We start from the raw sequence: 12890 nt of genomic DNA, 5'->3' as shown, positions 1-12890 counted from the left end.
GAAGTACAAGTCGGCAACATAGAGAGACGGTCCCTACCCAACAGCGGGCTTACAGTCTAGAAGGGGGAGACAGACAACAAAACAAAACATATTAACAAAATAAAATAAATAGAATAAATATGTACAAGTAAAATAGAGTAATAAATACGTACAATTCATTCAATCATATTTATTGAGCGCTGTGTGCAGCACTGTACTAAGCGCTGCACTGTACAGCACTGCACTGTACTAAGCGCTTGACAAGCACAAATCAGCAACATAGAGAGACGGTCCCTACCCAACAGCGGGCTCAGTCTAGAAAGACAACAAAACAAAACATATTAACAAAATAAAATAAATAGAATAAATATATACAAGTAAAATAAATAGAGTAATAAATACGTACAAACATATATACAGGTGCTGTGGGGAGGGGAAGGAGGTAAGGTGGGGGGGATGGGGAGGAGGGGGAGAGGAAGGAGACTGTGAGCCCACTGTTGGGTAGGGACCATCTCTGCATGCTGCCAACCCGCACCTCCCAAGCGCCTAGCAAATCCATGTGCAAAGGCGACGTAGAAGGGAGTGGGAAATGAGGGCCTAATCAGGGCAGACTTCCAACAGCGGCATAAGGAAATTTGGAGGAACCAAAAGATGGTTGCCTTCCTGGACCCCCAGTACTCTCTCAGTTGCCAATTCCTAACAGTCAAGAAGCTTGTCCTTGTAGACAAGTGAAATGTCTCCTTTTGCAATTTAACTCTGTCTCCTCCTGTTCAGTCCTTTATGGGCAAAGAGAACAGCTGGTCAGCACGTTCTTAAAATCTTTTCAAATATTTGGAAGCCTTTTTCACCCATTAACATTCTCTTCTCCAGACTAAACGACTCTCATTCCTTTAACCTTTCCACACAGGGCTTATTTTCATCCTTTTAATCACTTTTGTTTGTCTTCACGGGATCTTCTGCAGTTTCACTACCTCCTGTAAGAAGTGCGGGGACCAAAACTGGATGCCCTATACTGATAGGAACCTTAGCAGTACAGTGTATAAAAGAAAGATTTAAAGAAAGATTCCTTTCTTCCCCTTCCAGATCATACTCCTGCTACTAAATTCCAATTGGCTACCTAGTAAGTAGCCTTTTCAAATACTAGCACTACCCTGCTGATACATATTTACCTTGTCGTCAGCTAGGATCCTTGGATCCTTTTTCTGGTGAACTGTGCCTAGCCAGGCTCTCCCCAGTCTGGATCAGGTGTTTGTTTTTCATCCTCTAAGTATACTCCCTTGTACTTCTCCCTAATGAATTTCATACCGAATATGTAGAACAGGTTTTCATATTGACTTCAAATCCTGTCTTCCATAGTATCAGTGACCCCACCCGATATAGGATCATCTACAAATTTAATGAGCATGCACTCAATTTCCTTTGTCCAGGTCACCAAAAAAACAGTTATAGAAGTGGTCTCAGGAACAATCCCTGAACATCAATACTCTTTACATCCACCCTCCCACCCTCAAGGTTGACACCAAGTTGTTGGTAACTAACTGCCCTTTGACTGTGACCTAAAGTCAGCTATGATCAAGAGCCTACTTTCCTCACTGTCAATGAGAATGTCATGTGGGACAGAATCATAACTAAGTCATCTCCAGTAGCTCTGTTCAGGGCAGTCTTGTGTAGAGACAGTCTGTTAATCTGACTATTGCTTTTCTCCATCTCCTCAGGAACCCATGTCATGGAGGGCTCTGGAAGAATGCTGGTCACTGCTGTGGGAGTGAACTCTCAGACTGGCATCATCTTCACCTTGTTAGGAGCTGGCGGAGAAGAAGAGGAAAAGAAAGATAAGAAAGGTAAACCCTGTTACCCTGTTCATGCAGGAGACTTGGAGATAAAGCTTTTGTTGTTCTTGCAGGCATTTTGTTTGAGCAGAAAGCAAGCGGTCGCCTCAGAAAGAGTTCAAAGCCAGCCCTCAGTTCCAGCCAGATGAACTTTGTTGCGTTCCATCTCCCGGCTCTGTCTTGTCATAGAACATTACATGGGGCCCCCAGAGTTGCCTCAGCCCACACTCAGGGAACACTGCACAACAGCTTGTGGGACTGAGTCATCAGTAGAGAAACAGGAGGTGTCTGGTTCTCCATCAGCATCTCTGGACTCTCAACTTCCCTAAATTCTTCCCAATGTCAGTTTTGCGAGGAATAACCTCCCTCTCCTGCCCCTAGGAAAAATAAGAAACCTCAACTGACCTCTGGACTTGGCTTCCTCATGTGAAGTGGTCAGAAAGCCACAGATACAGATGATTGTCATAATCATTGCAATCCATCAATGGTATTTACTGAAGGCAGAGCACTGCACTAAGCTCTTGGGAGGATAGAGTGGAGTTGGTTGACCCGATCTTACTCTCTGGCTTTGTCTACACTGAGGTCAAGAAGTGGAGAGGTGAGGCAATTATCTAGAGAATCCAAACAGAAACTAAGTAATGAGGAAAAAGCAAGGGAGTGGGAGGGAGACTTGATCCCAAGAGCTGATGCCAGGGAGAGTGAGCCCTAGGTGAATCTTCCTTTGTCTCTCATACAGACAGGCTGCTTTATTGGGTATGTGGAGGATTTAAAAAAAAATTCATTTCACAATAAAGTCCCAGTGAAAGTTGCCCTGAGAACAGGCAGTCTGTATCCAAGGGACGAATGCACAGCCATAGTTAAGAGTTCGTTTGGCCATTTCCGGTCTGAGGGCGCCTACCTACTTTCCCCTCACCCTCCAGTTCCTAGGTAGTTGCGGGTCGAGGAACTTCCCTTTTAAGTCCTTTCCCATGTTTTCCTCTTTTGAAAAGAGAAAGCTATTAACACGTGAGTGACGTGAGAAGCAGAGTGGCTCAATGGAAAGAGCCACTCAGTGGCTCAGTGGAAAGAGCCCGGGCTTTGGAGTCAGAGGTCATGGGTTCGAATCCCGGCTCCACCACAAGTCTGCTGTGTGACCTTGGGCAAGTCACTTAACTTCTCTGAGCCTCAGTTACCTCATCTTTAAAAATGGGGATTAAGACTGTGAGCCCCACGTGGGACAACTTGAGCACATTGTATCCCCCCAGCGCTTAGAACAGTGCTTTGCACATAGTAAGCTCTTAACAAATGCCATCATTATTATTATTATTATTATTATCCCCAACTGCTTTCTCTGCTCCTGCATGCAGAGTTGGAAGTTTGGGGGTTTTCCCTCAAAAGGAGTAAACCCAAGAGCTGCCCCAGTGGATTGTTGAATCCATATTGTTTCATCATCATCACAGAGAATCTGATCAACGCAGGAATCAACTCCCTGACCCTTAAGACCCACAGGAGTCAGAAAGGAGGTGTGCCACTTTCCGCAAGCACTGATACTAGTCTTTCCGTGGGGCAGCTATACACCCGCAACCTTCCACGCACCCTTCTTTTGGCCTTGTCTTCTAGAGACCTGCAGGAGCTGAAGAGTTTTGCTCAACCCAAGATTATGGGGCCCAGCCAGATACTGCAGAAGGCCTGACCCATTTCCAAAGGGTGGGGCCATCCCATTTCTGTCCCCCTTGCCCTCAGAGGCCTGAAGCTGGGATAGAGAGCGATCAGGGCCAGTCTGTATGCTGGGATCTACTACAGCGTGATCACCACAGATGGTATGCAGGCACTGCATGTCAGCTGAGCAGTGGGCCCAGAGTAGGACCCTAGGTCGGAAAGAGGTTGCCGACACTGGCACCATTTTTTTATGGACCCTACTTAGTCCCCTTTCTTATTTTGAGCAACTCAGGCCCCCTTTAGGGTCAGCAAGGACCGTCATGGTTAGTGCCATTAAGTATTTGGCAGGAACAGAGAGCAAGGGAGGTAGGAGATTGGAGGCCCTGGGCTTAAGTGACAGGTGCACACACACATTGATCAGCACACGGTCCAGAGGGCTACAAAGGGTTTCCATGAAGTCACAGGACTTTAACTAGAATGGGACTCAAGTGACAGAGTCATCTCTCCTGCCTCATTTTACAAAACACATATGCGCTTGTGGGCGCGCACATGCACTCAGTCACTCTCAGCGGTGAAATGGAATAATAATTCTGGGGTTTGGAGAAATTTTCTCAGCTCATGTGTTTACATTTCACTTTGATCGAGGTGCTTGTAAGTTTGTGCGTTTGTGTATGTGTGTGTCTCCATAATCAACATGTTTGAAAGATCATCACACAGCTGTGAAATCGACTTCCAGGTATTGACTGAGGTCAGATGGATGCATTGGCTGCAGTAGTGCTAGGGACTCTGGGACAAACAGATCAATCAGCCAACCAATCAATGGTATTCATTTAGTGCTTTCTGTGTGCAGAGCACTGTAATGAGCACATGGGAGCGTATACAGTCCGAGTAGGAAGGCATGATCCCTGCCCAAAAGGAGCTTACTGTCTAAAGGGGAGACTGACATCAACATAGTCCACCATAAGAGTTTGCCAGGGACTTCTGTTTCCTTTTCTTTCCTAGAACCCATTGCAGCAGGCTAGGGACCAGAAACAGGTGGATTTGTTTTCTAGCCAATTGTCTCGGGACTCTTAATACAGGAAATTGGCTAGAGCCTGATAAATATGCAGTGGAGAATACCTTGTCTTCATTAAGCACCCAAATTTGTCCAGCTCTCCTTTTACAGTCTCCCTACTACAAAATGTCCCATTTTAATGGGAAGCTGAATTCAAGAAAGCCTGTTAAATGGGCTTCAGATGCTTCTCTATGCAGTCCAATTTGCCAAAGGCAACTTGGGATTGGTTTATAAATTACAGAAGCGATTTGGCCAGGCATGGGTCGGGCCTGAGGCAGGGGGTGCTTCCAGACCAATCCCTTTCCACTGGCCTAAACCACCCTCAAATTAGGGAACCTGGTTCCCTTTCCCAGCTACGGTTGAAATCCACTCGGCCAGCAATTTACTGCTCCCCTAGGCAAGAACCCCAGGTTGATCAACCCACTCCACAAATGCAGCCAATTTGCACAGGGCCTCTTCCAACTCCAGAATGTCATTTCACAAACCCACCAGGGCCCAAGTGATCTTCTGGCAGGAGCCCATGGGGAGAGAGGTCTGGTCTAGACCAGAGTTCCTTCTACCCAGCCCTGTTAGCGTTGCTGAATGTCTTTTGTGTTTCTTTATAAGATATTTCATGTATGAGTTTTTCCTGATGTTTGTAACATCTTTGTGATGACACTGCGTTTTCCAACATTATGTTACTTAATTTTGAATGGAATTTTTTTGGAGAATACAGAGCCACATTAATTCCATAAATGTTGCTGTTTCTGTCATGTGAATTTGTTCATGTTGCTATTATTATTATTACGTATTATTCTTTTTATCCATTATTACTCAGTAGATTCTTCCCATCCCTCCCACCTTACTTCAGCTACAGATGGCGCAGCAGGTGCAAATGCCACTGATAATGCAAATGCCAGCTTAGTCAATGGTACGTCAAGCACAACAAGCTGTTTTTTTATTTGATGGATTTCTCTCCTGATGCTCTAAGCTTCCCTCCTCCTCTTCTGAACTGCACAAGTGTTGTACGTGCATGTGATTTCCCTGTGAGATTTCCTCTTCCATACAGCAGACAGTAGCTTATAAGAGGTGCCAGGGGACTGTGACTTAGCTGGAGTTTGCTGTTGGAGGAGGATGTGCAGAGGGATTTGTGCGGGTTCCTTCTCGCATTGATCATAGACGGTGAGGTGGGCGGCCCTTCATGCACGTCCTGTGTCAAGATCCAGCTCTTTAGTAATTGAACCTAATGTGCTCAAACTGGCCTGTCTGCCCTTTTGGCAGGGACACTGATTTGAAGCTGAGACCAGGATGGGGAGAAATTGGTTGTCCATTTTATCAAAAAGGGAGTAAAGAGCCAAAATCCTATCCAAACCCCCTCCCCTACAGCATGCCCCTGCTCCCCTAATGGTGTGGCACTCTCATAAGCTTACACAGTCTTGACGTAGCTTTGGGAAAGAATCTTGGGGTCAGGAATCTGGTTCTGAAGCAAAGTGTAGTACGTTGGGGTTTGGGCTTCTCAACTACAAAGCATTTTCTGCCGTCTGTGATGAGCATTATTGACCAGAAAGACATTTGCCCCGCGAGACCAGCCTCTGGCCTCTGGTTCATGTCATTTATTAGAAAAATCAGCATCAGTGAATTTTGACCATGTCTCACTACAGCTTCTTGACCCCATCCTGTAGCATGCTGATATTTTAGTGGTTCCTTTCTTCACAGATTATTTAGAAAATTAATGGATGGAAATTTAGTCTAGGCACTGAAAAGCTTTTGTTTTTCATGATGATGAAACAGTGTTACCCACTCTTGGCTGGGCTGTACTGTGTACGTACCCGGGAATTATGCCTTCTACAGTAAGACCCCCTTACAGGGGTGGATTTAGGCAGTACAAGTTAACAAGTGAAATCTGGGAAGATTTTAGCTTCTGGATCTAGAAGCAGATGTACATTGAGCCCGAAGAAGGGGAATGGTGAATCCAGATGTTGCAGGGACTGGGGTGACGATAACTGTTAAATAGAAATAGCAGTGTCTGTGTCTGCCCGGGGAAAGCATGTATTTGAAAGATAATTTTTGGAAGAAAAATAGGGTTTGGGCCCAAACCTGCCTGAATTACAGGTCAGTCCAACATTGTTGGCGTTTTGAAAGCTTGTAACATTCTTTCCATTTCTGAACCTCCCACCTTCTTTCTTCGGGAATCCCAGTATTCCATTTGATTTGACTATTTCCCAATTCTCTAGCGTACTCTCCCAACACCCCACCTTGTGGCCACCTGGCTGTCTTAAGGTCAGTTTCCAGAGTCCAGAATGGCTGGTGGCAGGAGAGATCAAGGGGAGAGGGAGGGGACAGAGGGTCTCCAGCAACTTGGACCAACAACTGTTAATTAATCAAGGTCACTCCTTGATAGTGCCCAAGGGCACAATATACCTGACTTGAGTCCATCAGTTTTTCTAGCCCTACTGAATTTCTTGTGAAAAGGCTCACTATTGTTAGCTAATGAGTCGGATAGATTTGGTGCCATTGAGACTCAGAAATTTTGAACCTGCTATTAGGTTTCCCCCATAGAGTCCCGGCCAGTGTGCCTTTGTCTAGATGTTAAATGAATAAAATGAGGGAATCCATCCAAGCTAGGTTCCCCCTGCAGAATATTATTATCTTGTTGAATTGGAGTAGTTTCATATTCCATGTCTTGTTTGGCTATAGAGCAGGCTTTCTGTTGAATAAAGGCAACTATTTCTCCACTTCCAAAGTCCCTAACCCAGACCACATAAACATTCATTCATCCATTCAATCATATTTATTGAATGCTTACTGTATGCAGAGCACTGTACTAAGCGCTTGGGAAGTACAATTTGGCAACATATAGAGACGGTCCCTACCCAAAAACGAGCTCACAGTCTAGAAGGGGGAGACAGACAACAAAACAAAACATGTGGACAGGTTTCAAGTCACCAGAATAAATAAAAATAAAGCTAGATACACATCATTAACAAAATAAATAGAATAGTAAATATGTACAAGTAAAATAAATAGAGTAATAAATCTGTACAAGCATATATACAGATGCTGTGGGGAGGGGAAGGAGGTAGGGCAGGGGGGATGGGGAGGAGGAGAGGAAAAAGGGGGCTCAGTCTGGGAAGGCCTCCTGGAGGAGGTGAGCTCTCAGTAGGGCATTGAGAATGAGGAAGATTTGGGAGAGGAAGAATAGATCAGTTCCTCCCTGGCTTTAATTATGCTTGAGTCAAATCAGGCCACAGTCTATTCTGTGGGTGCTGGGAAGAGGGGGTTGACAGTACATTATGTAGGGGATTGACTCCTCTAACCTTAGGTGAGAGATTTGCTCACAGTGGTCTTCAAGGTCCTTTAGGATTGAGAGAGTCCTGAGCTGAGATTTGGCTTTCCTCATTTCATTCCAAGTCCCTGTAAGGGGATAGCTGGGAAAAGTGGCTGTTTACAGTATTTGTTAATTAGAGGAGTTTTCTCTGACTTAACCCACTTAATGTGGACAAGGTAAAGGAGTTGGATTGGACTGCATGAGATAGCTGCATCCTTGATTTCAGTAGGAAGGAGGCTGAGAGATTTACTTCAGGGATGTTTGATGAAAAGGAGTTTATCCATGGCAAATTCTTATGTGATGAGAACACCATCATATTTGCTCAGGGTAATGCACATGAATTAGCCCGAATAAAGGAAGAATATTAAAAACACAGTCTTGAGAGCTAGCGTGGTGGAAGAAGAGTTTATGCTACTGGGGCACGCACACAGTCTAGGTGGGTTTAAGAGATCATGTCAGCTGCAGTGATTCAGCACGATGAGTTATGGACAGAACTGGGTCACCTATTATATTAATGCCACTCTTTCTTAGAGTTAAGATTGAGACTGTGTTTTTGACAGCTGCCAATGGCACCTACACTAGGAAACAGGATTGTCTTTGGACATATAATCTTAAGAATCCCCAGAGATGCAAAAGTGCAAATTGTAGAATCATTAAAGAAATATGGCCAGCATGACACATGTATCTGTTTGTCACAATGAATCGGGGGAAGAGAGCTTGTGTTTTACAAAAGGGTACAGTGTTGGTGGAGATATGATGTGGGCAGGGAAAATAACTTTTGTATGAGGTAGCCAGATTCATGGAGAAGGGACTTTCAGAACGATATCTCTGTGGTAAGAAATCTCATTTACTGCTATCGAACACAAGTAAATGTGGTGGGGTCGGGGGGGGGGGCGATAGTGGTGGTGGAGACAGGACACAAAGAGGAGGTGCTAAAAGGATGCAGGCAAAGAAAGTCTCAGGCAATATGACATCCCATTTGAAAGCTGGGAGACACCTGCGACAGACAGATCAGCATGGTGTCCTGCAGTTGAGTAAAAAACAGTTCTTTTTGAGCAGAAGATTTGAGAGGATCAGGAGACAAAGAGCAAAATCATGGGGGTAAGCACCACAAACAAAACAGCACAAGGACAATCTTTTTGCTTACATGGTGTGGTCATAAGCCCATACGTAAGGCATCACTATCAGTGGTATTTATTGAGAACTTTCTATGAGCAGAGTAATGTACTAATCACTTGGGAGAGTTCAACAGAATTATCAGTCACATCTCCTGCCCATATCAAGCTTACACTCTATCAAGGAGAACAGCAGGTGGGTCCTTCTGTAACATATATGACATATTAGTTACCAGGCAGTCTTCAAGACTGGCCACTGTTGGTGGACACCCTCAGGTCTAGTTGGATAAGGTAAACTCAGATCAAATTTCTACTTGAAGCAAAGCACCCTACGTATCATCAGCAGTGTTCAACTCCTCATGACCCTTATGTTTCAAGAAGCCTGCATGTTAATTTGTAGCTCAAGATAAAAAAAATCCATACAACCAGTGGTAGAATTTTATAACTAAAGATATCCAAAACTATGCAGATTGTCATCAAATGAAGGACTTTTCCAATGCATTATATAGGATGCATACATGTAGTAGAGTATCTCTAAAGATTAATGATGGCTCATAGATAAGGTGGGAATCCTATGGAAATGGCAGAAATGCTTGAACAATCTCTTCCTTAACACACCCTTTTACTTTTAATGATGAGGCCCTAGATAAAGGAGGTCCTGCCAGCCAAACAGGACCTCCTGAAACACCATCTTCATTCCTATTTTAGGAATATTTTTCTATTCCTATTTTGGAGGCAGACACCCCTGCAGTTAGTCCTGCAGAATGGTACAACCCTGTAGTAATCGGCAAGCCGTGGAGAGATCTTAGTCCTTGGGTGTCTGTATTGGCTTTTTCCCAACATATGGAAGATCAAGAAACTGTCAGATGATTTCAAAGATTCTGGCATCTCACTTGCTCTTTGCTCCTGTCAAGAGCCTACCCTAAATCCTCTGGACGAGTAACTCAAGAAGATTCTTAGCACGCTTATTAGTATTACTACTTGCTCCCAGGCTTGCAGAGTGGTCCAGCAAACTTGTTGTGACTCTTCAGTTTCAGAAGGGGACCTTGTAAAACCCTGTGATGCAATCAGTGGATGTAGGCTCTGTCAGCTACTATGAGAAGAAGCATGGCTTAGTGGAAAGAGCATGGGCTTGGAAGTCAGAGGTTGCATGTTCTAATCCCTCCTCTGCCACTTGTCAGCTGCGTGACTTAGGGCAAGTCACTTCACTTCTCTGTGCCTGTTACCTCATCTGTAAAATGGGGATTAAGACTGTGAGCCCCATGTGGGACAACCTGATTACGTTGTATCTACCCCAGCGATTGGAACAGTGCTTGACGCATAGTAAGCACTTAGCAAGTACCATCATTCATCCATTTATTTTATTTTATTTTACGAAGATTTGGCTATCCTGAGAAATTTAGTAAGATCTTGAGGTTACTCCATGATGATATGGCCACTCATGTCAACATTGAAGTAGCTCTTTCTGGCCATTTTGCCGTCACTAATAGCGTTGAACCAGGCTTATTGTTTTCAAGGTGTTTTGCTTGCAGACAGAACTGGAGACCTGGAAACTGTTATTCTGCCCTTCAGTGCTCCCAAAAAGTCTTCCATTTCAAAAGCCTACAAGATTCACTTAAAGTCCTTGAATCCCTCCAGCAGGAGAAGCTATGGACAACTTGGCTTAGTGGCAAGAGCACGGGCTTGGGAGTCAGAGAACATGGGTTCTAATCCCGACTCCGCCACTTGTCTGCTGTGTGACCTAGGGCAAGTCACTTAACTTCTCTGTGCCTCAGTTACCTCATCTGTAAAATGAGGATTAAGCTTATGAGCCCCATGTGGGACAACCTGAATAGCCTGTATCTGCCCCAGAGCTTAGAACAGTGCTTGGCACATAGCATGCACTTAAAAATACCATAATAATAATAATTATTATTATTATGAACTGCTGTGGGCTGACCCAGAGCCCTGAGAGGGACTCTGGTTTTTGAGAGGAGTATGAGTGAGAGGGGCTGTGGAGAATCAATCAATCAATCGTATTTATTGAGCACTTACTGTGTGCAGAGCATTGTACTAAGCACTTGGGAAGCAGAAGGTGGCAGCATATAGAGACGGTCCCTACCCAACAGTGGGCTCACAGTCTAGAAGGGGGAGACAGAGAACAAAACAAAACATATTAACAAAATAAAATAAATAGAATAGATATGTACAAGTAAAATAAATAGAGTAATAAATACGTACAGACATATATACATATATACAGGTGCTGTGGGGAAGGGAAGGAGGTAAGGCGGGGGGGGTGGAGAGGGGAAAAAGGGGGAGAGGAAGGAGGGGGCTCAGTCTGGGAAGCCCTCCTGGAGAAGGTGAGCTCTCAGTAGGGCCTTGAAGGGAGGAAGAGAGCTAGCTTGGCGGATGTGCGGAGGGAGGGCATTCCAGGCCAGGGGGATGACGTGGGCCGGGGGTCGATGGCGGGACAGGTGAGAATGAGGCACAGTGAGGAGATTAGCAGCAGAGGAGCGGAGGGTGCGGGCTGGGCTATAGAAGGAGAGAAGGGAGGTAAGGTAGGAGGGGGTGAGGTGATGGAGAGCCTTGAAGCCGAGGGTGAGGAGTTTCTGCCTGGGAGAAGCCTTGGCTGGTATTCTGTCGCTCATAAAAATCTCAGAGGAAAAGTAGGGGATGACTGCTGTGGGAGAGAGTGTGATTCCCTCCATTTTCCCCACCTATGTTTCCTTCTCTCCTCCTCCAATCTGCCCTGGACAGCTTGCAGCCAGCAGCACTGTTCCCTTTCAGCACAAAGGGAAGGTCACAGCATTCATTACTCCTTCCCCAACTTTGCTGATTGACTTCACCTATTGACTTGATTGGACTTTAGGACAGGGCATTGCTACTTCCCTGATATCACTTTGTGGTACAGTAGAGCCTGTTCCAAACATGCAGAAGAAAAACCTCACAAGTGTAGTTTTGCTACAGTGGATGGTTTTTTTTTTAATCTGTTTCAGTCCCCTGAACCATAAAAATATTAATTCTTCTCACTGCTAAAGATGATTAACGTACCCCTTGTGTCTGCTGTGGAATCTGGTTATCCCGTCTCAGTTGCCTGCAAAGAACAGGCATTCTGCTAGCTAGACGTGATTGGGGTAAATCATTAAGGCTAACGAGAATGTCACCATAACTGTCAGTCTGACTGGAGACTGAAGGGATGCTGCACAATGAGAGAGAAGACAACAGGCCCCTCTGTGAATAGGGGAAGAACCTTAGGACAGAGCAGATGTGACATCAGGCCACAAGTCAGACAAAGTGGTTGGTGCAGCCTATCTCTGGTACTGATTGGTACTCCTACAAATAATTCAATAGGAGTGAGAGTTCAGCAGATCCTTCTTCTGATTATGGTTCAGCTTTTGGGTCTTTGTGCATTGTCCTAAAGATCAGAGAACAGGAGAGCTGGAAGAGATCCCAAGAGATCATCTGGTCCAAACCCCTGCCTCCAGGTATGTAGATGGCTAATTCATCTGGGAAAAGAGATTCTAAACTCTCCCTTGGTAGCCTGTTCCAGTGTTTAACACGCCCCCCCCCCCCCCCCCCACCCCCCGCGCACCTTCCCTTACAGTCAAAAAGTTTTCACTGAATATCCCTCTAGACTCTAAGCTTGTTGTGGCCAGGGAACATATCTGCTAACTCTGTTGTATTGTACTCTTCCAAACAATAGAGTGCCCTGCACAACATAAGCGCTCAATAAATATTGTTGATGATAGTGATGGAACATGTCTATGAACTCTGTTATATTGTACTCCCCCCAAGCACTTGGTACAGTGCTCTGCACATATTAAGTGCTTAATAAATACAATTGCTTAATTAATCTCCAGCTTTCTCCTGCTGTGGTATAAGTCAATTCTTCTTGTTTGGGCCTCTGTTGAACTTTAGAACAGTTGGTCAGGATATTCCTGACCAAGAGATGGTGAGTTCTCTTCACATGAAAGAAACCCAATTTC

The 12890-nt window shown here is 44.9% G+C and overlaps 1 protein-coding gene across 15 annotated transcripts in view; it reads left to right on the top strand.

The window, feature by feature from the left end:
- ATP2B2 (ATPase plasma membrane Ca2+ transporting 2) overlaps positions 1–12890 on the top strand; it is a 587231-nt gene that overhangs the window by 494767 nt on the left and 79574 nt on the right. For 9 of the 15 annotated variants that reach the window (XM_038740359.1, XM_038740349.1, XM_038740344.1 and 6 more), the window contains 2 exons: positions 1695–1820; positions 5318–5410. In XM_038740359.1, coding sequence (XP_038596287.1) covers positions 1695–1820; positions 5318–5410 — 219 coding nt within the window. The remainder of the gene's footprint in view (positions 1–1694; positions 1821–5317; positions 5411–12890) is intronic. The other 6 variants (XM_038740358.1, XM_038740352.1, XM_038740355.1 and 3 more) reach the window with 3 other exon arrangements.

Source organism: Tachyglossus aculeatus, chromosome X1 (assembly GCF_015852505.1).
Source record: "Tachyglossus aculeatus isolate mTacAcu1 chromosome X1, mTacAcu1.pri, whole genome shotgun sequence".
NCBI lineage: Eukaryota > Metazoa > Chordata > Mammalia > Monotremata > Tachyglossidae > Tachyglossus > Tachyglossus aculeatus.
The sequence above is the reverse complement of the archived record's forward strand: the minus strand, read 5'-3'. Positions and strand labels throughout refer to the sequence as shown.